General features: G+C 34.6%; 1 protein-coding gene across 2 annotated transcripts; it reads right to left on the bottom strand.

Moving 5' to 3' along the window:
* Window positions 1-275: 275 nt before the first annotated feature.
* LOC141592202 (putative LRR receptor-like serine/threonine-protein kinase At1g67720) lies at window positions 276-14706 on the bottom strand. 2 transcript variants are annotated; one of them, XM_074412800.1, is made up of 15 exons: window positions 14006-14706; window positions 12367-12898; window positions 11748-12253; window positions 11251-11383; window positions 6291-6362; window positions 6064-6132; window positions 5913-5984; window positions 5717-5782; window positions 4850-5010; window positions 4511-4755; window positions 4251-4377; window positions 3842-3910; window positions 3561-3747; window positions 2038-2173; window positions 276-1276 (listed from the first exon to the last, which is right to left on the bottom strand). In XM_074412800.1, the coding sequence occupies exons 1-15, from the start codon at window positions 14085-14087 to the stop codon at window positions 941-943; spliced, it is 2793 nt and encodes a 930-aa protein (XP_074268901.1). In that variant the 5' UTR covers window positions 14088-14706; the 3' UTR covers window positions 276-940. The 2 variants fall into 2 exon arrangements, with proteins under 2 accessions (XP_074268901.1, XP_074268902.1); XM_074412801.1 differs by having other exon boundaries at window positions 12367-13529; window positions 13582-14555.
* Window positions 14707-24667: the final 9961 nt, after the last annotated feature.

The following is a 24667-nucleotide window of genomic DNA, read 5'->3' on the forward strand; positions in this document are numbered from 1 at the left end:
CACGTTCGAGTTCTCGAACTTGAGATCCTCACAATCAAAATGGTAGAAATGTGAGTTTCTATCCTCACAACCTTCTTTGCTCACCTTACATTTGATAGGAAGGGTTCCAAACACGCTCTCTCAAGTAATCCCATCAATTTTCCACAACTTTGTTGCATAGCACCATCAACAGAAGCACGAGTAGTTAATTCAATGGCTCGACATCTCTCTTGTGCATGCTTCCTTAACGAAATTGCAATTTTGATTCATACATGCTCTTCATATAATCGCGCTAGTTCAAAGAAGACGTGATTTGTACATTCAGCTAAAATAAATGCATTCACTTCTCCAGTTTCTCATACCATACATATACAATTGTTAATTGTTATCATCGTAAATGCACATATTCCATAGAAACGAATCATAACACAATCTACAGCCCCAACTCACAGACTATCTAGGAGCCCAGCTGGCGTTACCCTACTAGCGGTTCAACTGGCACGACCCAACTGACAACACAAGTGTCTCGGTGGGGCTTGGACCCGGGCAATTTCGGGAATTGAGCAGGAAGCATAGAACAATTTGTGGCCAGTCCAGTTTCGAACTTAACTACGAGTATGCAGTGAATATGAAACCACCCAAAATGTCGAGTACACAGTGGGAATGTTAAAACCCCAGTACTCATCAGACATCGATTTTTTCCAAAAACGAATGTTTTCTAACTTAATTAGGCGGTAGTAGTTCAGAAGGCGTTGTACGAACATGGTGTGAAAAACAAGCCCAAGAACTTTGACATACATGTGCACTTGACCAAGCCAAAATTTACATCCCCAACCCTTTGATCATGCATGAAAGTCGAAAGACATGTATCACAACCTAGATGCCCTCTTCTGAACTTGAGAAAAAATGTCAAACCATAAAAGAAACCTTGACTCTCCTAAAAAAGAAGGATAATGAAGAGCTACCGTGCCATAGGCCGAGCAATGGACTCGTCTATCGACAAATAACTATCGGTGGGGCCCAAGTCCAAGGAACCCATGTGGATGGAGGAATGAAAGGAATGTTTTGATATGTCATCGGAATTTCCGTGTCGAACTGATTGAGCTTCCTTTTCAATCATGATAGCATCTTGGACTTCCTTGAGTACTTCTGACATAGACGGCCTCATGTGACCATGGGCTTGAACACACATCAAGGCTTTTTCTGCAATTTTCCACATAGATTGTATGTCGTACTCGTCTCTTAATGAAGGATCTATAATGCCTTGTATGTCACCACTTTCAATATGTAGCTTTGCCTGTGCATGGGATAATAAACATTATCTGTACAGCCATATACAACGAGACCAAATATAACCCAACAAGTCTACAAACAGACTTGGCAAACAGGTCATCAGATGGGGTACACAGGCTGGGCCAGTTTGGTCCAGGCATTTCGGTGTGTTTGCATTTGGGTCGGGCCAGTTCGACTTTTATTTGCAGCTTTGCCTATGCATGGGGTAGCAAACATAGTGACATGAGACCAACATTAACCTAACAAGTCTTCATATAGACCTGGTAAACCGGTCCTTTGGATGAGATAGGCATCAGGACAATTGGGTCTGGCCATTTTGAGTACGTTTCCATTTGCATTGGGTCAGTTTGTGTATATATTAGTAGTGTTATTATAACCATCTATGGCTACGAGTAACGCTCAATTCGGGCCAGCAACATTCAGGTTGGTTTTGATCAGACGGGTCAATGTAAGCTTTGTAATTTCGCAGGTTGGCCTATTTTGGTATGGCCGTAAGCCCGTAAGGGTGATGCTAAGCATGGAGTCACAAAAGCAAACAAAATCTACAAATTTGGGCAGCTCATACATTGAGGGGCCTAATATTAGAATATTAGATGCTAGATCTCTATACTTCCTTACGAAAATAGGAACCAAATGCCACTTAACATATAATATCGGCTATATAAGACTCCCAAAATCCATGCAAATGTATCAAACAGATGCCAAAAGAGATCAAAATGACTTAGAACTTGAAAGTTGAAACAAGGAGTTTTTAAGGAAGCATACCCATTGGACTATATTCCGGCAGTTAGCTCCAAAGTTTTCATTGGAAATTGCTTCCTGGCCAGAAATCAGTTCAAGCAGAATGACACCAAAACTATAGACATCACTTTTGTCAGTCAGTTGTTGAGAGATATAATACCTGCAATCAGTAGAGAAGAGTTGAAGCCATGACACAGTCAATTGTCAAGAGGAAAGGGTGGACAAATTACAATCAGTAACAAAGAATAAGAACGGGTAATAATGAGGGAAACAAAATTGATGATGACAGTGGAACAGGCAACAGTATTACTAGCCTAATACTACAGCAAAGGCGTGTAAATTTCAGTTCATATTTAACACCCAAGCCCAAAACCTCAAACATACTTTCCTTTTCATGAAGCTTCAAAATATATTATGAATTACATAGCTCGAAGTTGGTTAGAAGAGACGAGGCAAGTATATTAACCAGTAGACTACAAATGGGCCAACAAGATGCTATACTTTGCTTCTATAACACACGCAGTATCTAAATATCATTCTTACTTTTCGGGCACTCTTGAAGCACTCTTTAAAGTTTTTGTATTCATTCCGAGGCAAGGAAGAAAAATATGGTAGACAATGCTGAGGGGAAGCTGCCCGAAGATATGGACTTTTGTAATTAGATTAAGCTTCACTAGTTTGTACTTAGCAGCATGACGTTCTGAAAACAATTTCTCCTATACCTTTGTAACCTCTTAACTTTACAAACTACGTTCTTTATGAGAACGTGGCAAATAGAACTCAATATAAGCCCTTAAATTTTTTGGGAACTAATGAGATTCGGCTATTTTAAATAATGTGCAATAAAAGTTCAATTTATCAGTTCTTTATCTCTTCCTCCTCCTCCTCCTCCTTCTCCTCCTCCTCCTCAATTCACTTCACTTCTCAATATACAATTGCTATTGCCGTAAAATAATAAAAAGTGATTCAAAAGTATGATTTGATATAACCACTTGAATAGTAAGACAAATTATGTTAAAATTTTAACAAGATAAGTACAACTAGATTAATACAAAACGCGAGTTAATATATGAACTATGAAGTACTTCATTGACATTTTTTATTTTTGGATTTCAACCAAGGAAAAAAATTGAACATTGTAGAAAAAGTATTTGGTTTGTTTTACTATAACAGAAAAACGAAGTTAGTCCTTAAAAAGATGAAAAACATTCAACTGAGTTTAATTGTGTAATCAAAACTTGTGGAGTGATTTGCTCCAGGGAAAGTAAAGGGGCTAAATTGCAGTATTGCACCTCATGACAAACCTTTGGAACTCATTTTGACACTTATGCTTTTTCATTGTATGAAAATAGGTTTAGAAAATCGTAACTAGTCTTTTTCCTCCTTGAAAGTCTTTTGGAATCTCAGTACTCCAAACACGTAATATTTCTTTGTTGTTGCGGCAGAATTCCAGTATGCAGTAAAATTTACTACATACTTGTGACTTCCTAAGCGTCCAATTCTGGCAACTCGGTTATGGAAGGGTCAAATCATAAAAAAATACTTACTCTGGATCAAGATATCCAACAGTGCCTCTTACGATGCTTGATACATGAGATGTTCCATCTACTGCAAGTTTAGAAAGACCGAAATCTGAAACTTTAGCCCTCATGTTCTTGTCCAGTAGGATGTTGCTGGTTTTCAAATCTCTATGGATGATAGATGGAACGCAGCCTGTGTGAAGGTATTCGATTCCTGAAAGAAGCATGAAAGCGCCATCATCATTTCCATACTACGATCACAATGTTATGAAACCTTGATAAGTCACACTATGGACAACTTAACCAACCTTTTGCAGCATCTTCAGCTATCTCAAGGCGCTGGATCCAATTAGTACCACGGCCTCGTGTTAGAGGACCTACCATAATCAAAGCAAATTAGCGAAATCTACATTTATCTTATCACAAATGAAGCCGAAGATTACAATTCTTGGGCTTTGGGGTATGATATAGAAAAGCAAAGTAGCTTACTAATGGTGAGTATACTTCTTATATTGTGAAATAGAATTCATTCAACAGAACTGCCAACACTTTTCAAAGCAGGTCATCCAGAAACAACCTCAAGGTAAAAACATAAGGGAAAGGCTATGTATATGCCACCCCCTTACGTCCCTAAGGCGCTACATGGGGTCATATTGTTGCAATGAAATCTAAATCAAAAGTGGACGATGCAATTTTTTTGATAATGCAGATACTTACCGTAAAGATGCTCTTTGAGCGTTCCATGGTGCATGAACTCGTAAACAAGGATGCTTTTGCCATCTTCTTGGCAATATCCCAAAAACTGCACTAGATTCCTGTGATGAATTCTTGAAAGGAGAGTTACCTGTGTCACATATGAATAGACAAACATTTTTCCATCAGCAATAAAGTTGGGTCTCATGCCTATTTTATTGGGCATAAAAACAATGGTGTTTTATTAAGACTGACAAAATTGCACTGCTGTTAAAATGATATACCTCATTTGAGAATTCACGTTTCCCTTGGAAGGAATTACTAGTTAAGACTTTAACAGCAATCTCTCTTCCATCTTTAAGCTTACCATAGTATACCACCCCATAACCTCCCGAGCCAATTTTCTTCTCGAATTCTTTTGTAGCTTCTTCCAGTTCGGAAAATGTGAAGCAATGGGCAGCTTCGTTTGGAGTGTTTTCGAAAGAAGACGACTGTAACTTGTGAGATGGCAGTACATGTCCCAGGCGGGCTGATACAAGTGAAGACATAATAACATAGTCAAAGATACAACTTTTTCATAAGAGAATATTAGGGAAATCAAAAGCTGATATTTAACAACAAACCTTGGTCAACAAATTTTTTCTTAGGATTCTTTCGTTTGCAAAGAAATAGGCAACAAACAATTGCTGCTACAATAAGAACAGCTGCACCAATTACTGCTCCGATAATAATACCAATCTGGCTCTCTGTACTTCCTTTATGAATATTGACATTTCCAGTGTAGCTGATTGATGGCAAAAGGTCATGAAATTCAAATTTGAGAACCAAAACGATTTAAGAGAAAATTGTCGGGAAAGGGTAGCCAAATAACGACGAGTTTTTCTCTCATAAAAAAAGGAGTTAATGAGCAAGATGATGACAATGAAGGAAAGAAAGACATAAGGCAGAGATATGTGATCTTGTCTAGCACCAAGAACTAGTAGTTATCAAAGCAGTAAATACAAGAGTACAGGTCTAGGGTTTAGCTATAATCAAGAAAACGATATAACAAACTGATAAACCAAATATTACAAGAAGATTATTTACCTAAGCTATCACTACGAGCTAAAAGGTCATTCACTAAGAAACTTGGAGGGATGCAATGCACTTTAAAATTAGGATTGAACTGGTCGTGAATATTTGGGTTTCTGACAGCAATACCCAAAACAAATGTTTCTCATTAGTTGAAAATACACGTTTGAGTTTGAAACAATTAAAACTGAAGGCACCAATGCAGATAGCGGATTTTTTGCGCCTGGTTTCAGTAACAAGAGGGACTGTTCCCCAAAATTGTTTTTGTCAGGTGTATAGTACAGCAGGTTTAATTGAGATCCAAGTCTTTATCCATATGTTTAAAATATGAGGTTGGGCCGTTTGGACAAACAGACATTAGAAAATATTACTTGACTAACATATAATAACATAATAAAAGATTTTTTGGTTTCACTTACTTCAACACAAGGTCACTTCCGAACCCTGATGGTAATGTTCCTGATAATAAATTATTTTGCAAGTACCTGCAGTAGTCAGGTTATTGCATTGTTAAAGGTCAAAGGATTGGCGCAAGAAAGAACTTTACAATAGATCTAGGGGCATTCACTTATCACGGTCACAATTTATTATTACTGATAAAACCAAAAAACTCACAGTTCTTTTAGATTCTCTAGCTGAGCGAGGGTCGATGGAATTGAACCTGTCAACTGGTTATTCTCCAGATGGCTGCAATAAGGAAGGACATCAGCAAATTGCCACTTATAAACTTTAATCAAGAGACAATTCATCAGGCAAGTAGATATACATGATTTTCAAGTTTGAGCAGCCACTAAAGTCGGGAATATCTCCGGTCAATGAGTTCCCGTCAAGCCATCTGCAAGCATGATAAAAGCGAGTAAAGAGTTAGTGAAACGAGAGCTTTCTCTATATAGGATAGTAGCCTACTCATCAATCAAAAGAGATAGGATACGACGAGGTGTCTTGTCAGTTAACCTATTGTGTGTTACAGAAGAAGAGAGAATTAGAACTTACAGCTCTACTAAACCATTCAAGTTTGTAAGCTCGGAAGGGATATCTCCTGTCAAGTTTTTTCTTGATAAACGACTGCCAGAAAGGATAAATCAGATTCAATAACACATGGCAAACAAATTACAAAGGGCTGCTACTATCTATGTTGCTCAATCTCGAGTACGAGTGTCGGACTCTCGACTAATATGAGGATACGGTTCGAAGATACATCTTTAGAGCATAATCTATATATCTATATCTATCTATCTATATTATTAAAGGAAGCTTTTTTCGAGCGATTATAGAGAGATCCTATTTATTAGAGGAAGGAAAAGAACATTACATACTAGCAGTAGTAGTGTAGTACATACGTAAATATTTGTCCCACGATGAAGTGTAGACGATTTACTTTTTGTAGCGTGTGCATGGATGAGTTTAGTCAACGGTGACAATAATACGATATACACAATAATTCTTTTTAAATAAGTGGTGTACTGTGCACATTTACATAATGCTTCCTCACAAAAATTGTCTAAAAGATTATAATACGATATACACAATAATTCTTTTTTATGCTAACATTGTTTGAAGCTGTATCAACTTCAATCTCTTAAAATTGTAACCAGACTAATAAAAGTAAAAGTGATCCATAATAATTTAAATGGAAATTCATGATGATAACGTAAATGTGCCGATTTTTCTTATGGATATCGTGTTCAAAGCTCAAATCTCATTAGTAAATAGTTACTGTGCGTAGAAACTAAGAAAACGTAAGTAGTGGCATATGGGATCAATGGAATTTTACATCTAAAATATGTAGTCGTGAAACACATTATTAATGTCGGCTTCTACGTAATGTTTGGGAATTGGAGGTTAGTACGTAAAACAACACAAATTACGCAAAATTCAATTTAAATGTTATCAATCTTTTTTCTACCAATCGTCTTAAGAAACACAATATAGATAACTTAGATTTGGTCAAATATAGGACTTTAATATGTAATTTCAAAAAACCAACCTAATATAAAAAACATAGTTTGATCAGCAATGTAATATAGATAAACGTTTTGTAATGGTTGTTGTATAACTATTACCTACCGGGTATAATGAAATAGGAATTTAAATAGAATCCATGGCATCTCATATTTCCTACGTTCCGATCATTTTTTTTAACTTTGTCTTTGACATAAAAAACCAAAGAGAGGAAAGGGGATCATTTGGGAGTATATTCTATTGCAAGTCCTTGAAGGGAAAATTAATGAGAAAACATAATTCTATTAGGCTCGAGCATCGCATACTACTTATACAAAGGAGAATTAATTCGAGCGATAACAAATAATCCAACAATTGCAAATTTATATTAATCTTCGAGTGGTTTCATTTAAAGTTCAAGTGATATGACCAGTCTGATTTTTAAGAGAATTATTGTGAGAGATTACTCTTATTTAAATTCCAAATTTCAGAAGAGTGATTTATTAGAGAAAAAAAAACAGACCGAAAGTGTGTCTCCGCCTTATTGACTTTAAAATTTGAACGTATACATATATTATCTATATTTTTATTAGATAAGCATAAGAATTTGATCTGAGGTTGAAATATTCAATTGCATTGTCAAAATAAATTAAAGTACACAATTACAATAGCCTTTACAAGATGGCCCGTGCATCGCACGGGCATTAAATCTAGTATATATATAAAAGAGAGTTTTTTCGAGCGATTCAAGAGCGTCCACATCATCAAAAATTAATTTAGGAAAATTTTATAAATAATATTTTCCACATAAAAATAAAGTAGAGAATCTTTTAATTATTATAATATCTATATTTCCTATTTTATATTCATGAGAAGTTTTTAATTTTTATATAAAAAATTTGACCTTTCATTTGGCAAAAAAATGTTATAAAAATTATGAAGATAATATAATTAGATTCGTGGTAAAAAATGCTTTCATTAGACTATAGATTTCATATGATTTGCACATACGGGTATTAAAGATGGTGTACTTCTTTTAATATGTTATATGTCCCACATTGAAAAACAATGTTAGTGTAGTGATTATAATACGTATAATAAATTATAGAATTGTCCCACATCGAAAGATTAACATAAGGTGGGTGATCCTATGATTATAAATAGGAGTCATCATTGGAACTTATATAACAACCAAAAACCTTTTGAGTCTCTTTAGTATTGTTTTGGAGAGCTCTTAAGAGTTTATATCACTATCTTCACAGTATGATATATTAGTATTTTTCTATATTATGTATTATATTTAAATGATGTTTATAATCTTTATACAAAAACTTGGCAAGACACAAATACAACATTTTCATTTACACACTTGCCAAGACACAAATTACAACGTAAATATCTTTAAGTTTACATTATAAAAAATTTTAAAATTTGATATTCTCATTGTACTTTATAGGTGAAGCAAATAAGATCCCACATGACCATATTTTTGCAAGGAGTCATAAAGATTCTATTCGTTAGTGTAAAAAAAGGAATGTTGTATTTGGTCTTGAATCGAGGGAGTATAGTATTTGCTCATTATTATTAACCCAAGTTAGATGTCGAATTATGTGTGAAAAAGATGGTGTATTTCTAAGTATGTTATTTGTCCCACATTGAAAAATATGTTGGTGCGGTGAATATATTACGTATAAATAATAGAATTGTCCCACATCGAAAGTTTAGCATAAGGTGGGTGATCATATGATTATAAATAGAAGAAATCCTTAGAACCTAAATACCAACCAAGAACCTTCTGAGTATCTTAAGCATTGTCTTGGAGAGTTCTTAAGAGTTTATATCATTATCTCCACGATATGATATATATATATATATTTTTTATATTATGTCCAAGTGATGTTTACAATTTTTGTATAAAAACTTATACATCTCATTTAACAAATTAAAGTAACATAATTTTTTTTTTTTTTGAAAAATTATATAATTAGATCCGTGTTAAATAAATGCTAGCATTATAATATAGTATCATATTATTTGCACATATTTTAATTACGATAGGAAGTTAAAAAAATGTACTATATGAATATTAATAAATAGTATAATATTTTCTTATTATTATTATTATTAAACTGGGTTAGATGTCGAATTAAGTGCGAAAAAGATAGTGTATTTCTAAGTATATTGTTTATCCTACATTGAAAAATAATGTAAGTGTGGTAAATATACTACATATAAATAGTTGAATTGTCCCACATAAGAAGATTATCATGAGGTGACGTATCACATGATTATAAATATGAGTCATATTTAAAACTTAGGAGTATCAACCAAAAATCTTTTGAATCGCTTGAAAATTATCTTAGAGAGTTCTTATAAGAGTTTGTATTATCGGCAAACCTTAGTTACAACAATACTATACAGATATTAATCACGTAGATATTTATAAAAGCGATTATATATTACTATATTAGTGATATTATAATGTTTATTTTAAGACAATCGATAGTATAATAACTTTATTTAAGACAAACTCATAATTAAAAAATAAAATGGATGCTAAATATACATAAATTGGTTATTAATGTGTCATATAATGATAATCTCGGCAATAAAATAGAAAATTTATGAATTATAATACAATCAAGTGTTGCATAAAAAGATCTTGAATCAACAAACAAATCAATAACGAGCTTTTTTACTTTGATAAATAGTAGAATTAAATATTTTTAACTTACAAATATAGGTAATTATTATGCCTCATTACATTTGAGTAACTAAAACACATCATAATCTTTAACCAATAATCAAAATCGCACCAGAAAAAGAAAATATTTTGTATTTGTTTATACATTTGATTGCTCCCTCAATTACACCTTAAAAGTCGTGTTAGAAAAAAAAATGTAATTTAAATCATATCATTTGTACATATTTTAATATGACAAAAAATGGAAAAAAACGTACGAATATAAATAGATGGTATAATATTTTCTTATTATTAAATCGGGGTGGATATCGAAATAAGTGCAAAAAAGATGGTGTACTTTTTCGTGTGTTATTTGTCCCACATTGAAAAATAACGTAGGTGTGGTAAATATACTACATATAAATAGTTGAATTGTCCCACATCAGAAAATTATCATAAGGTGGGTGATGTTAAAAATTAATTTAGGAAAGTATCATAAATAATATTTTTTGATGTAAAAAATAAATTGAGAATCTTTTAATTATTGTAATATTAATTTCCTTATATTCAACTATTCAAGTGATATTTCTAATTTTTATATAAAAAAAATTTTACATTTCATTTGGAAAAAAATATCATTAAGAAAATTATGAAAATAATATAATTTGATTCGTGGTAAAAATGATATCATTAGCGTGTCATATAATTTGTACATATATAAAATTGTGTACTTCTTAGTATGTTGTTATATGTGTCATATTGAAAAATAATGTAGGATTATATAAAAATAATAGAATTGTCCCACATCGAAATATTAACATAAGATATAGTGGTCTTATGATTATAAATATGAGGCATCCTTGGAACTTAGTTATCCTAACTGCGAAAATCATCACCCCTAAATAAATGATTAGACATTTTTTTTTTGCTAGGGCATCCAAACTAGTTTATTCATAAAGTAGAGATATTTAGTTCTATAAGCTGAAATTAAGCTTTAGAGCATAATTTATTCATAAAGTAGAGATATTTAGTTCTATAAGCTGAAATTAAGAGATTTTTGAGAAAGGTGGAGTAAGATGTAAAGTCATTAAACGTCATACAAATGTTTCATACAAAGACTCTTCCTTCAATTTTGTCGTGAGGCTGCAATGTTGTCAGATGTCTGCTTAAATAACTATAATCTCCATTCATATGATCATCACTCGTACTCCATAAGAAATAATGCAGTAATGCACTACCCCAAGTATCCCAAAAGCAATTAAAATGAAAAGAAAACCTGGGTGTAAGCAAAGTAAAAGAAAGAAAGAAAAGAAGACAAAAACCACATACACTTTAGTTATAAGAGGGTGAGGGTCTGAATTGCATTCCAACCATGACCACGGAACAGGTAAGCATGGATCACCCCCTTCATGAGCCCAATCAGCAGATGGGTAATGTGTAACTAAAGAGGCCATTGTCCTTCCTGCAATCAGTCCCAAAATCACATTAAGAACCAAAGAAAAAATATTGCATGGTCTCCAGACATTAACATGAACGACCATTTTAAGCCTTCTGGTTAGATCAGTGGCGGACCAAAAAAAATATCCAGACCCCCCCTTACTAATATTGAATCTATTATTATACAAATAGTTTTCAGTAGTCTGGGCACCCCAGATTCTTAATCATAGCTCTGCCAGTGTGTGAAATATTAGGTTCAAACTAAGCAATTACTTCACTGATGACTGACCCAAAAGAAAAATAAATTTAACTAAATACATTAGTAATAGAGTTTCACCAAATTCACAGTCCCAAGCAGAAAGACATACAAGCACCAAAATGGCACTCACCATCCAAGGCACCACTATTTCTCTGCACATACTTATTGATCTCCATAGCATTCAAGAGAGGTCCTAAGGTAGAATCGGGAGTCTTCATAAATTTAAATGATAGCACGAAAGGGAGTGTCAAATTCATAAAGCCAGGCTCATAAAGGCGATATTTCCCTTGAGCATTTTCAATGATATTTACGGCTGCTTTAGTGACTTGAGGAGCATCAGGAACCATAAGCCTAAATTTCCTCAAATCATTAGGAGTTATGTCTTCAATTTCTGCAAAGTACGTAAAAGCCCAGCCAGCACCAGGAAATCCATCCAAATTCAATCGGTATGATAATGTTCCATTTCTGCCAACAACAGCTGTCTGCATTACTTTCTGAGGTGGTCTATCATTTCTGTTAATATCGATAGGCATCTTTGTCGAAATTTTGTCAGTTCCAGCAGCAACATCTACCAGGAAATTTGGTCTCTTCACTGAGTCAGATTCCCATATTCTATCATATGGGTCATCAGGATACCTGAAAGAAACAAAATTCCATTACCATAGTTTAATTACCAAAATGTACTCACCGCTCTTGTTTCTCTAGATTGTTTTCACTTTCCAGTTGTGATATTTAAAAGACTATTATACCTCACAGGGTCAATACTGTCAGCACCAAAGTTTATCCTTGCAGATACACTCAGATAGTATTGATCTTCGAAATCAGTAATATACATTGAACCGTTGAATATACGGAGCTCAAGGGTAGAGATAAATGGCTGTCCAGTTGTAGCATTCGATAAACAAACACTAACTGTTGAATCCCCGGCAAGAAAAATCATTTCTATCTTCTCTATGGTATTAGCATCACTGATCACAATGGTGGACCAGGGAGTTGCCCCTAGTGAAACGTCAAACTTTGGATAAACATTTTGGTTGTCGAAGTTACCATATAAAAAAGTTGCCCTCACTAGGTATCTCCTTCTACTTGTAACATTTAAGGTGTAGCAATACTTTCTGTTATCAAGAGGGAAATATCTCAAGGTCATATATTGTTTCCTTGTTTCATCGGGAATGGATATATTAGCGGTCTGTCCAAATTTGAATTGGTTATCCGGAACCCATTGAAGACCAAGCTCGTCTGTGTGACCTTCAGTAGCACCACAATCCAGGCTCACAAAATCTGGTTTGAATATTCAAAAATTAGTCACGCACCAAAACTAAAAATAGTTAGCTTTATTCTCAACAGCAACTATTATTTATTTGATCAAACTAGGGATTACAAGAGCTATAATATCATGGTTACCGAATTCGCTATGAATACGTCCTTACCAATTATTGTACTAGGGATTACAAGAGCTATATTATTGTAAAAAGATAAAGCACTCTACATCTGAAAGTGAACTTAGAACAGTCTTCAATTGGATTTTCAGAAGTAAGTCTCGGTGGCAATGACGAATTTGACGACAATAAGATAACTGGCGCTACGTTTGCCTTGGATAGAAACTTCTACACAGCATATAATCTTACACCCCTAGATGCCTAAAAACTGTAAACTAGTAGAAATGATGTTCAAAAAGGAATTAAAAAGTGAGCTTCACCCTTCAAGTGATAAATCACACTTAATTCCTTCATTGGGATGAATTAGTCACAATTCGAACTCGACAAACTAATCTAATTAGAAAGCAGTCTTGTTCGTAAAATAGAGATTCATAAGCTATCAATGCGCCTTTGACATACATTAAATTATTTCTCTATTCAAATCAAACACCAGTGAAACTGCAGTCAATCAGCATTAAATACAATTGCTTGCACTAAAACAACACCAGTGAAACTGCAGTCAATCAGCAAGTAAGATGCAATAACAAGGTAAACATTCTACACAAAGATCACCAAACCCATGTATGTAAATTTGACACAAAACTGACAATAAAGTCTCACAAATAATAAAAATGAGAACTTTAAATACAAAACAAAGATCACTTGTACAGTTATATCTCCCCAGAGCTTAGAATTACCCAAAAATTCAAACTTGTGTACAAATAAGGCAAAAAAAAAGAGAAACAAAATATATGGGCTAATTACATAATTACACTAAAATCTCCAACATATGTAAATTAATAAAGCCACAAACTTTAAATGATACCATACATAGATTACACTACTGAACAACAAAATAGCAGACATATGTACAAAATCTAACCTAAATTTGTGCACAAATTCTTGTTTAAGACGGAGTAACTTAAAACGGGTCAAATAGATAAACGGGAGAAGATAGTAAATGACATACCAGGCATCTGGGCATGGCAAAATTTGACATGGGAGAAGAAAAGAGTAAAGATTAAGGAAACCCAAACAACCCAAATCTCCATTTTTTTCACTCTTCAATCTCCCTAACAACAAAACTATGGAACCCAACTGGAAAAAAAGATGGGAAAAAGAAAAGATGATGAAAAAAGAAAAAGGAAGTGAAGAGAGAAAAAGGGAAAGTGGGAAAAACTTAAGAGAATAACTCAAATAAAAAAAAGTTCACATTTTTAATAAAACAGAAATAGATAAAAGCCACAATGTTTGAGGTTTGAAACACTCAATTTGTGATACAGTAGCATGTAGAATGCCAGATAGAGAGAAAGTGGGTTTCACTTTCACAGCACACCATTCATACTACCTTTTTCATATGAAAAAAACTATATATATATATATATATATATATATATATATTAAATGATTAAAGTTGGTGTAATTAGTGAAATGTAACATGGAGTTAATGTTGTTGTACAGATTGTAGATTTGTGAAGAAGAACAAAGGATGTGTGTTACTGTGTTAGGTTAATTATTTTAGTTTCCAAGTGGAGTGGGCTTACTATTATTAAAAGGAAACATTCGTTCTGGCTGCTGCTAACTGATTAGCAAAAGACCAGAGTCAAACTCATTTATTGTAGAATAAGACTTGTTCTAATGCTTTGTTAACGAGTTTGGTGGGATGGGATTACTTTTAGGAACTGCTAAATCGCGTGTGTCGTGCATTATTTATACGTACTTAATTAGTTGCTCAATTACATACTTTCGGTACTTTCAATTCTAAATGAAACGATCTTTCTTATTTTTTCAACACAAATTCGCATTAAAGACGGACATTATACGTTACAAGCTGAAGACAGATAGTATTTCTCTCACAAAATGCAAATAAATAGTGCAAGTGGGGTGAAATGGATACCCCCACTTGCCCTCCCACTTGCATTTTGTGAGAGAGTCACTCCATCTTCTGCTTGTGACGGATAGTGGCCGTCTTTAATAAGACTTATGGTTTTTTCAATCCAAAATTTATAATGACCAAATTTTTTCAGACGGCCATTTTTCATCTGAGGTTTTAGACGGGCATATGAGTATTTTATGGTTAAATGTAACACAATGATACAGCTAGTGTTACAGCTTATGATAACTTGTTTTTCAATTTACATTTTGCGGTAAAATGGTTATAAAATTCTGTTTTATTATTTCAGATCAAAATGGTCCGTTTGAAGAGAGACCAGTTATAATGATGTTTCACCTTTTTTTGGTGTCTTTATTAACTTGTGATTCCATAGTCTTTCAATTTTTTTTTTTTGAAATAATATTTTAAAAAATAAAATAATTTTCGTTTTTGTTTGGTTTAGAAAGTATTTATCAAATTGGTGTCCACTTAGGTTTGAGATTTGAAATCTTAGACACGGAGTAAACACACCGTCATTCTTAATGGCATGTTTACTGTTAGTAGGGAAATTTTGATGTAGCAGTTATAAAATAAACACGCCACTTGTTGTGGCGCGTCTTTTGAAGAACACACGCCACTGGCAATGGCCTGCCTATAAAACAAAATGAAACCGAAGACATTAGATTACTGGCCTATAGAGAATAAGAATACATCATTGTCAGTGGCGAGTCTATTTATGGTAACACGCCACAAATAGTGGTGTGGTGTAATACCCCTGATTTTCTAGCTGTGTACTCGGCCGAGTACAACAGAGTACTCGACCGAGTGAATGGACCGAACGTTTTTTGGGTTTTAACCCATGTCTTGTTTATGTGCCACTTGGCCGAGTGGCTGGTGCACTCGACTGAGTGCCTTCGTACACTTGACCGAGTGTACGGGTCGAAGCCTAGTTTTGCGTAATGGGCTTCGTGTTGTTAGGCCTTGGTATATAAGCTTCCTGATAGGCTTATCGCGTACCTATGCAAAGATAATTACCCTAGACAACAAGTTAATGTAGCAATAGGGGTCGAACACAAGGAAACGGGAATTACGTCGTGAATTGCTATGGGTAGATTTTTATCAAGGTCGATTACGATTTGGTTTGGTTTGGTTGTTTGATGATTAATAACAATAATGATGTAAATTATTTATATAATAAAAGAGAGTCTAAGGGGTTCGGGTCACACGTGCAAAGATAAACATATGATCATGATAAACTTGGTACTAACAACATTGTCAATTGCTTAGGCTTAAAGATACCCACCTTGCGGCATTAGCATCAACCATAGACCGGGTCCTAGAGAAACTCTCGTCCATGACTAGGTCGTCCTACTATACATGCTTAGTCTAATTCAATTCTGTGCCTCTCGACTTATAGAACGAATGAACAAACTTAATCATTTGAATAAGGTCTTAAACAACGATTAAACGTGACGATGCAAGCATGTGATAGAAGCAATATGAACAATATTATTATTAACTTATTTTATCATGTTTATATATTAGATTTATGCATGGCTCCCCTAGCCCTTAGACTAAGAGATTTAGCTACTCATACTAAAATGTAAATTGCAAACTATATTGTAAGAAATATTAAACATGGTTATAAGATTTATATTAATTAGATGATATAACATGAGAAAAGAACAATGCTAATGTAAAATGGAATACTTGATTATAAACTATGTGGTAACTAAAATAGAAATGTAAAATTGCAAACCAGAAATAGAAATACCTTAATAATAGAGAACTTATATGGAAGAACAATGTATAACCAAAAGCTTGAAATAACTTAGAACCAAATGTTTGAACAACTACAAGATTAACTAATTTGTAAACTAATATGAAAACTATTGAGAGAATTATAATGCTTAAGGCTATTGTAAACTAAAACTTGGACGTAAAATTGGATGATAAAGACCTCGGAACACCTCTCCTATTTATAGGAGAGGAAGAAGAAACGTAAACAATCAAGACGACTGCGGCCCCGATCGGGATCGTGTGTTTCTCGGTTAATTCCCTTAATTCTCCTCTTAATTGCAAAGGGTATCCAATGTTGGTGATTAATTGTGCGATTAATCACCCGGTTAATGCTAGCATTTGACTTCTTAGGAACTTTAGAATCCCATGCTTTCCCATTGACTTAGACTTTGAAGTTGGGCTTGATTTTGGTTGTTGACAACATTTGAATTACACAATTTGATCCACCAATTTCTTCATGCAAACCCATGTCAATACTCCATGCTAGTCCAAAACTTGGTTTCATTTAGCCATAGTACTCTAGTAGCTCATCTTGTAGTATTTTAGCTCCAAAAAGCTTAAGTATCCTACAAAACATGTTAAGACAAGCAAACACACTAGAATAACAAATATTAGCTCACAACACTATGATAAGTGCCAAATGACATGTAAAATGAAGCTAATATAGGGGGTGAACGTATATAAAATATGCACTTATCAAACTCTCCCAAGCTAAACCCTTGCTTGTCCCCAAGCAAGAAACCAAATCCCATCAAATGCAATATCCCAAACAAGCTAAGCATAATGATTTAGAAACCCGAAACGACATGGGCAAGGAATAAAGCAAGACATGGATGAGATTTACACGACGGCGTAGCATAGAAAACTTTGAATGAACCTTTAAGCTCTTGCGTGATCTTTTGACTTATGGACTCTCACGGGGCACTCAACTTTTTTTTATGTGAAAGGACAATTATGCGAATGATCACTCAACTATCCTCGACTTATAAATATGTGTCCGCAATCTAATATGGTAAACAATCAAGACTAGCAAGCCAAAACAATCAAATGAAAGCATGATAAAGAAGCCAAATGGGTAGGAAGAAGGCAAATAAACATGGGTAGGAAGGGGGAACAAATGAATTATGGTAATGTGGAGCTAAGTCAAGCTAGCAACTACCAAATTGTAAAGGATGCTCAATCCCAATTCTAACTCAATTTTGCAATTCAAATAAAAAAAAACTCTCCAAAATATGTAAATAATGCATGAGAGTTTCTTACATCAACTTCTTCTTCTCTTTTTCTTTTCAATTCATACTTCTTTTTTTTCATTTCACTTTCATGCTTTTTTCCTCATTCATTCATTTTTCTCATCTTTTTTCATTTTTTTCTTTCATCTCTTTTTTTCATTTTCCTCTTTTTTATCTCTTGAGCATTAAGACCAAGCTCACATGATTTTCATAACTTTGAAATAAATCCCAATTGAGCACCCAAACAAGACCAAACAAGCTACTAGCTCAACAAGGTAGGCAATTTATAATGTAGCTAGGGAAAATTGTTTGTGAAGGGGTCAAGAAGGCAATTATATTCATGTGAATGGCTCCAAAATGCTATAACAAATGAATGCATGCTTACCAAGAGATGACATGAAACCATACTTGTGCGTATTTATGAAACACACATCATAAGGAGACACCTACACTCACCTAAGAGAGACCGAATATGAATGCATCGGTCAAAAGAGGCTCTACCTTACCAATTTGTAGCTTGCCAAAAGTCAAGATCAAGCCATTTGGTTCATTCTTCATCTCCCACCTACTATGTCAAGACATCCCCATGTAGCTAATATCCCATCATTAAGGAATAAATCATTAGCAACAAGCTATTATTAGGATAAGCAAAGAGGAAAGTAGGCAACAAACAAGCACAAAGCAAAAATTTCTCTCAAAAATTTTCAAAATTTCTAACCTACATGCAAACTATTCTATATGCAAATGCAATATCTCCCCCCAAGCTAAACATCACATTGTCCTCAATGTGCCAACTAATCAAATCACCCACTCAAACCATAAAAATGGCTCAAAGCACAAAACAAGAAGGACAAGAGATCATGTTTAATGGGATGCAAGATCTAAACTAAAATGCAAAGCAATTAAAAACTTACTCGACTTGCTAATCTCCCCCAAGCTAGCATGAATTCGGGGGGATGCAGATGTTTCTTTGTGATCTTTAGTGAAGAAATGTGAAGAAACGAGAGAGAAAGGAGGAAATGAGTACCGTCGGGTATGCTTGAATGATAGAAAGAAATCTATCTTTTTTTTTTTTACCCGTATCAAGCAATGGCCAGGGAGTCACAGAACCACGGCCCTGATCGGGGCTATAAACCCCGATCGGGGTTGACCTCCTCTTCGGGTTTTGACTCTTTTCCGCATTGATTTAATTCCCTTCTTGTTTCTCGAAAACCACGTCCCCGAACGGGGATCTTGCATGGGGCTGCGTGCTAGATTTTCTTCCAATTCTTCTTCCTTCATTTTCACCTAGAAATCACAAAAAGAAACATCGTCAAGTCGAGTATTTTATTTCTAAACTACGAAAAACAACAAATTGCAGAAAAATAAATAAAAACAAATAAAAAGCTTGGGTTGCCTCCCAAGAAGCGCTGGTTTAACGTCTCGCACGACGTAAGAAGCTATTTGATTCAAGTTGTGTTGATAGGTCCATTTTATATACATTTTAACCCCCTATTTTACCTCTATTTTACATGTCATTTGCACTAATGTTAGTGTTTGTGAGCTAATTCCGTGTTCTAGTTGTGCTTGCTTGTTTTCTATTGTGTTTTGTAAGAAATTAAGCTTTTAGTAGCTTTTTCCCGTCAAAGTAGCAAGTACAAGAGTTCACGAGGCTAATGAGAGCAAGTCTTGATCATGCAAAGGAGTTTCGGGAAGCATAGGGGCATTTTGGGAAGAAATTGGAAAACCCGAGCAAGAGGAAACCAATCTTAGTTGGTGGATATGTAAATGAAATCCAAATGAAAGCCCATGATAAGAGTTTGCATTGGATGCCAAAGGATGCTTAAGATACCTTAGACGGACGCATTAAGACATAAGCATCGGATTCTGCATCAACATTAAGTGCAAAGTTAAGACGGAATTAAGAGAAATTTGAGAAATACCACGACCCCGATCGGGGTTGGGTGGCCCCGATCGGGGTTAGCCCCCTGTAGCTTATTTCCGTTACTCCCTTCACTCCTATAAATAGAAGCTTTGGTCGACACTTCTTGGACACCTCTTACACATATTTTTCTTCCTAAATTCTCTCTAAATATTAGTGGGTAGTTTAGTTTAGTTTAGTTTAGTTTAGTTTTAGTTTATATTAGTTTGTTACAACATCTCTATTATCAAGTTCAAGTTATATTCAAGCTTCATTTCAAGTTATTTCCATTTGTATTTGTTCTTCATTTCCATTTCCTACTTCAAGGTAATTCTATTTCTTATTTGCACTATGTTATCTATCATTCTAATTAACAGTAGTTTAGTTTACAACTCCAACTTGTTAGAGTAATTTCCTTTGTCTAGGGAATAAAGGAAGCCATGCATGATTAAGTAATATGTAAATGTCAAAATAAGGATAAGTTAATATTGTATAGTTGTTTCTATCACATGTTTGCACCATAATGTTTAATCTATGTTTAAAGGCCTTATTCATCGATTAAGTTTGTTCATTCGTTCTAAAAGTCGAGAGGCATGGAATTGAATTAGACTAAGCATGTGTAGTAGGACGACCTAGTCATGGACGAGAGTTTCTTTAGGGCCCGTTCTATGGTTGGGACACTAATGCCGAGAGGTGGGTGTCTAATGACCTAAACAATTAGTTAACGTTACCTAATCCGAGTTTAATATGAAACATTTATAAATATGCATGTGTGACCCGATTTCCCTAGACAATCTTTTAATCATATTGTTTTTGCATATTTTAATATATTGTTTTATTCACAGTTTTTACATCATTATTTATAAACCAACTCAATCCTACCAACCATTTTCTACTAGGATAAAACTCATTTCATAACAACTAAATAATAACCACCGAGCTCTCTGTGGAATTCGACCCCTTAAATACTACATTCATTTGTTGTACCAAAGGGTATTTTTGCATAGGTGTGCGATAGCCTATCAAATTTTGGCGCCGTTGCCGGGGAGCACGGTTTTGTTTGTTATTTAGTTGTTGAGTATTATCTTATTTTGTCCTAGGGAACACTTGTTCCTAGGATTCATCTCACCGTTTTCTTGTAGTTTTAGTGCCTATTCTTGTAGGTGATAAAGCTATTGGCCTTTCATAATGAGTTACGAATTCATCCCACAACTCCAAGATGAGCCTTTTCCTGACTATCTTGACCGATTCTACTACTTTTGCGATAGTCTCATCTCCTTTGGACATGTCATTGATGGGGATTACTTGGGTCATTTCGTGCTTGGCGGCATGGATTCTGAGACCCGTGGATTGGCTCTAAAATTGAGTAATGGGAGTCTCTACTACATGATTGGGCCGGAACTTTGGAATTTCTTAGATTTCATGGCTTCCGAATGTCGGGAATTAGCACGCCAATTCCATTATTGGCGCATCGAAGAGGAGCTTAAAGTGTTACAAGCTCGTTTGGGAAAAAATTCTCAAGAGAAACCGAGACGACGTGAGCCTATCTTCTCTCATTTTGCTTTTTCACCTCCCCAATGTGAGTCTTTTCAATCTAATGATTTTGATTTATTGGATGATGATGATGGTCCGATTTTATCTTTTAAAATCTCCCCTAGTGTCATTCAAATAGAAAATGCAGAGACTCATGTTGATGACATTAACCCCATAGCAGATGAGTCACCTTCTATAAATGAATTTGTCGAGATTCTTTGTAATTCTAATGAGGTTTCTCCCGAGTCTTTTGACCCCATTGACAATTTATTTGTAGAAGATATTGTTGATCCATTTGAGGAAGATAGAGGTCTAAGCACTTTCGACTTAGAAATTAAGTGGGATAAACCTCCCATTTTTGATGATCCTCTCCTCTTTCATTCTACTTACCACCCATTTGAGACCATTTATGATTATAATTTGTGCTCTAACGATTTATTTTGTGGTCTTAAGAATGATACTCTATTTCTTGCTGACGAGTGGAGTGATATGGTGGTATTATTTGAAGTCTCTCACGCGCCCATTGATAAGATATCCTATTTCTTACCTTTGATCATTCATGCTAATATCTTGTCAATTGCGTATATATGCTTCCATGTTGCTCATGTGCAGGTATATATGATAGACTTCTAAGGGCTTTGACGAGCTTTTTAAGCAACAAAAGTCTTTTGTTCGCAAGGCCCTTCTTAAGCTAGCTTGGGGGAAGTTTTTAAAATTTAGTATGCATTTATTTTTCTTTATTTTCCGCATGTGTCATTTCCATTTCCTCTTGTTGGCTTTACTTGTCTTCCTTTATGGTTTTTTGCGGTTAACCCCGTTTTCACATTGTGGACAATGTGATGTTCTAGCTTGAGGGAGGGATTTAGTGTGGGAAATAATCTGTATACTTCCCTTAATTTAGAAGGATTATAACGATTTAACAATGATGATTGAAGGTCATAAAATAAAATACATAAACAAAGGTAAAAGATTCAGAAATATCTTTTGGTCCTAGCAAATATGGCCTAAGAACAATATCAAAATAGATATTCGCCTATTAGTTGCACCCAAGACGATCTGAGATATGCCCTTTGATTATGCTAGAAATCAATCTAAAATTTTCTGTAAAATTTAATTGTCTTTGTGTTCTTGTGATGAGAAAGAGGAGGCAAGGTCAGAAAAAGCATTAGGGTAGAAATAATTCTCTCCCTTTCTTTTTAGTCAATTAGGAAAAGAAAAACTTTTCCTAATTTCGGCCAAGTGAACCGAAATAAGGAGTATTTTTCTCCTTATTTTTGGTCTTCCCAAAAATATATAAAGTGTGTTAAATTGTCATCTAGTGAGGATCGAACCCATGACCTCTTGGCTTGTGTACCCTCACTATTACCACTATGACACATTCAACTTGTTGATATTAAATACAACTGATTATATTTAACTACGAATTAACAGATTAATTCGTCCAAACTAACCTTATATATATATTTAATTAAATATAACTTATTATATTTAATTTATATTTATTTTACGAATTGACAGTCCCATGACCTCTTGGCTTGTGTACCCTCACTATTACCACTATGACACATTCAACTTGTTGATATTAAATACAACTGATTATATTTAACTACGAATTAATAGATTAATTCGTCCAAACTAACCTTATATATATATTTAATTAAATATAACTTATTATATTTAATTTATATTTATTTTACGAATTGACAGTTAATTCGTCTCAACTTAATATTATTTAATTTTCATTAAATAATTATCTCATCAACACATTGACTAACTTTTTAGTCATTTTGGGCATCAATGTAATTATATTTCTATAACCACATTTCTCAAACACGTCCTATAGGTGTGACCTTTAGGGACCAGTTGATCACCGCCATCTTTATGATAATAACGTCAAACTTTCTAGCAAGCCAACCGTTATTAGGTAAACGTTAATCAACTGATTAAATATACGAAGTATACCCTTGTGAATCTGTAAGAGATTTACAAATGTTATCACACTAATTTGTGGAGGACACAAGCTCCAACAAACTCCCACTTGTCCTCATAAGTGTATGTGCGATAACCGATTCTCATGTCCTATAAAATTTCTCCCACTCAATGTAAAACAATTTGCAAATCCGAATTTACAAAGGTCGTATTTTACAAGCGATCTGTATCAAGAGTGGTTTCCCCGACTAGAGAGTAACTTAACTGATAAACGAATCAACATTCGAGCATGGCCATGCATTTCAGTTACAACTCCTCGAGTGGCCCTGAGAAATAACTATACCTGATAAGGGATGGATAATTTTCCTCAACTCGAATCCTGCAAACGTAAGCACAGTATGAAATGACCCAGAAAAAATCTACTTAGCCCCGATTCACGGTGAGACCGTGAGAAAGAAACCAAAGTCACCCAAAAACTGCCTTAATCTCAAGAGACAGTTGATAGTCAAAAGAATCGACTCTAGGAACACAATGGATGTCCTATCCACGACCTGGCACCGAATGTTATTAAACATTTAGGATTCCATTACGTTGTCACAAAAAGTTGTCCTACGAGGTATCGTCATAATCTCGCATCTGTGATCGATCAGTCAACCGTTTGACTTATGGCTCGTTGAACCCACCATCAATCGACTGCACAATATAATAGCCGGAGTTATTAGCTCACATTGGCGATTACGGACCAAAACAAATATAATGTAATTCAGTTCACTTTGTGGGGTTCAATGTTGTCAGTACAATCCACATGAAAAACAAAATATTATATATAAAACGATGAAGTTGTAAATAGTATATGAAAAATATAATGTATTAAATCCATAATCAAGTACTACAACTCGGGAACACGTTTAATTCCCATGGAATTAACATGCCCTACATGCTTATCATAATTCAACGGTTTGGTGAGAGGATCCGCGATGTTATCATCCGTCGCAATCTTGTCAACCACTATCTCTTCTTGCTCCACGTAATCACGGATCAGGTGAGCCTTCCGAAGTACATGTCTAGATTTGTTACTAGACTTTGGCTCCTTAGCCTGGAAGATGGCACCTCTATTGTCACAATAGATGGTGATCGGGTCATTCGAACTAGGAACTACCGAAAGCCCTTGTAAGAATTGACACATCCATATAGCTTCCTTTACTGCCTCCGAAGCGGCATAGTACTCGGATTCAGTAGTAGAATCTGCTACAACACTTTGTTTGGATCTCTTCCAGCTGACCGCAGCACCATTAAGAGTGAAGACGAACCCGGACTGAGATTTTGAATCATCTCGATCCGTTTGGAAGCTAGCATCTGCGTAACCGG

Source organism: Silene latifolia, chromosome 7, assembly GCF_048544455.1.
Source record: "Silene latifolia isolate original U9 population chromosome 7, ASM4854445v1, whole genome shotgun sequence".
Classification (NCBI taxonomy): Eukaryota; Viridiplantae; Streptophyta; class Magnoliopsida; order Caryophyllales; family Caryophyllaceae; genus Silene; species Silene latifolia.

Excerpts from the sequence above, each read along its gene's own strand:
- LOC141592202 (XM_074412800.1), bottom strand. The coding sequence starts at position 14,087 with ATGGAGATTTGGGTTGTTTGGGTTTCCTTAATCTTTACTCTTTTCTTC. Across the intron at positions 12,254-12,366 it reads GACAGTATTGACCCTGTGAG|GTATCCTGATGACCCATATG; the intron begins GTATAATAGTCT and ends TGTTTCTTTCAG. Across the intron at positions 4,378-4,510 it reads AACGTGAATTCTCAAATGAG|GTAACTCTCCTTTCAAGAAT; the intron begins GTATATCATTTT and ends TATGTGACACAG.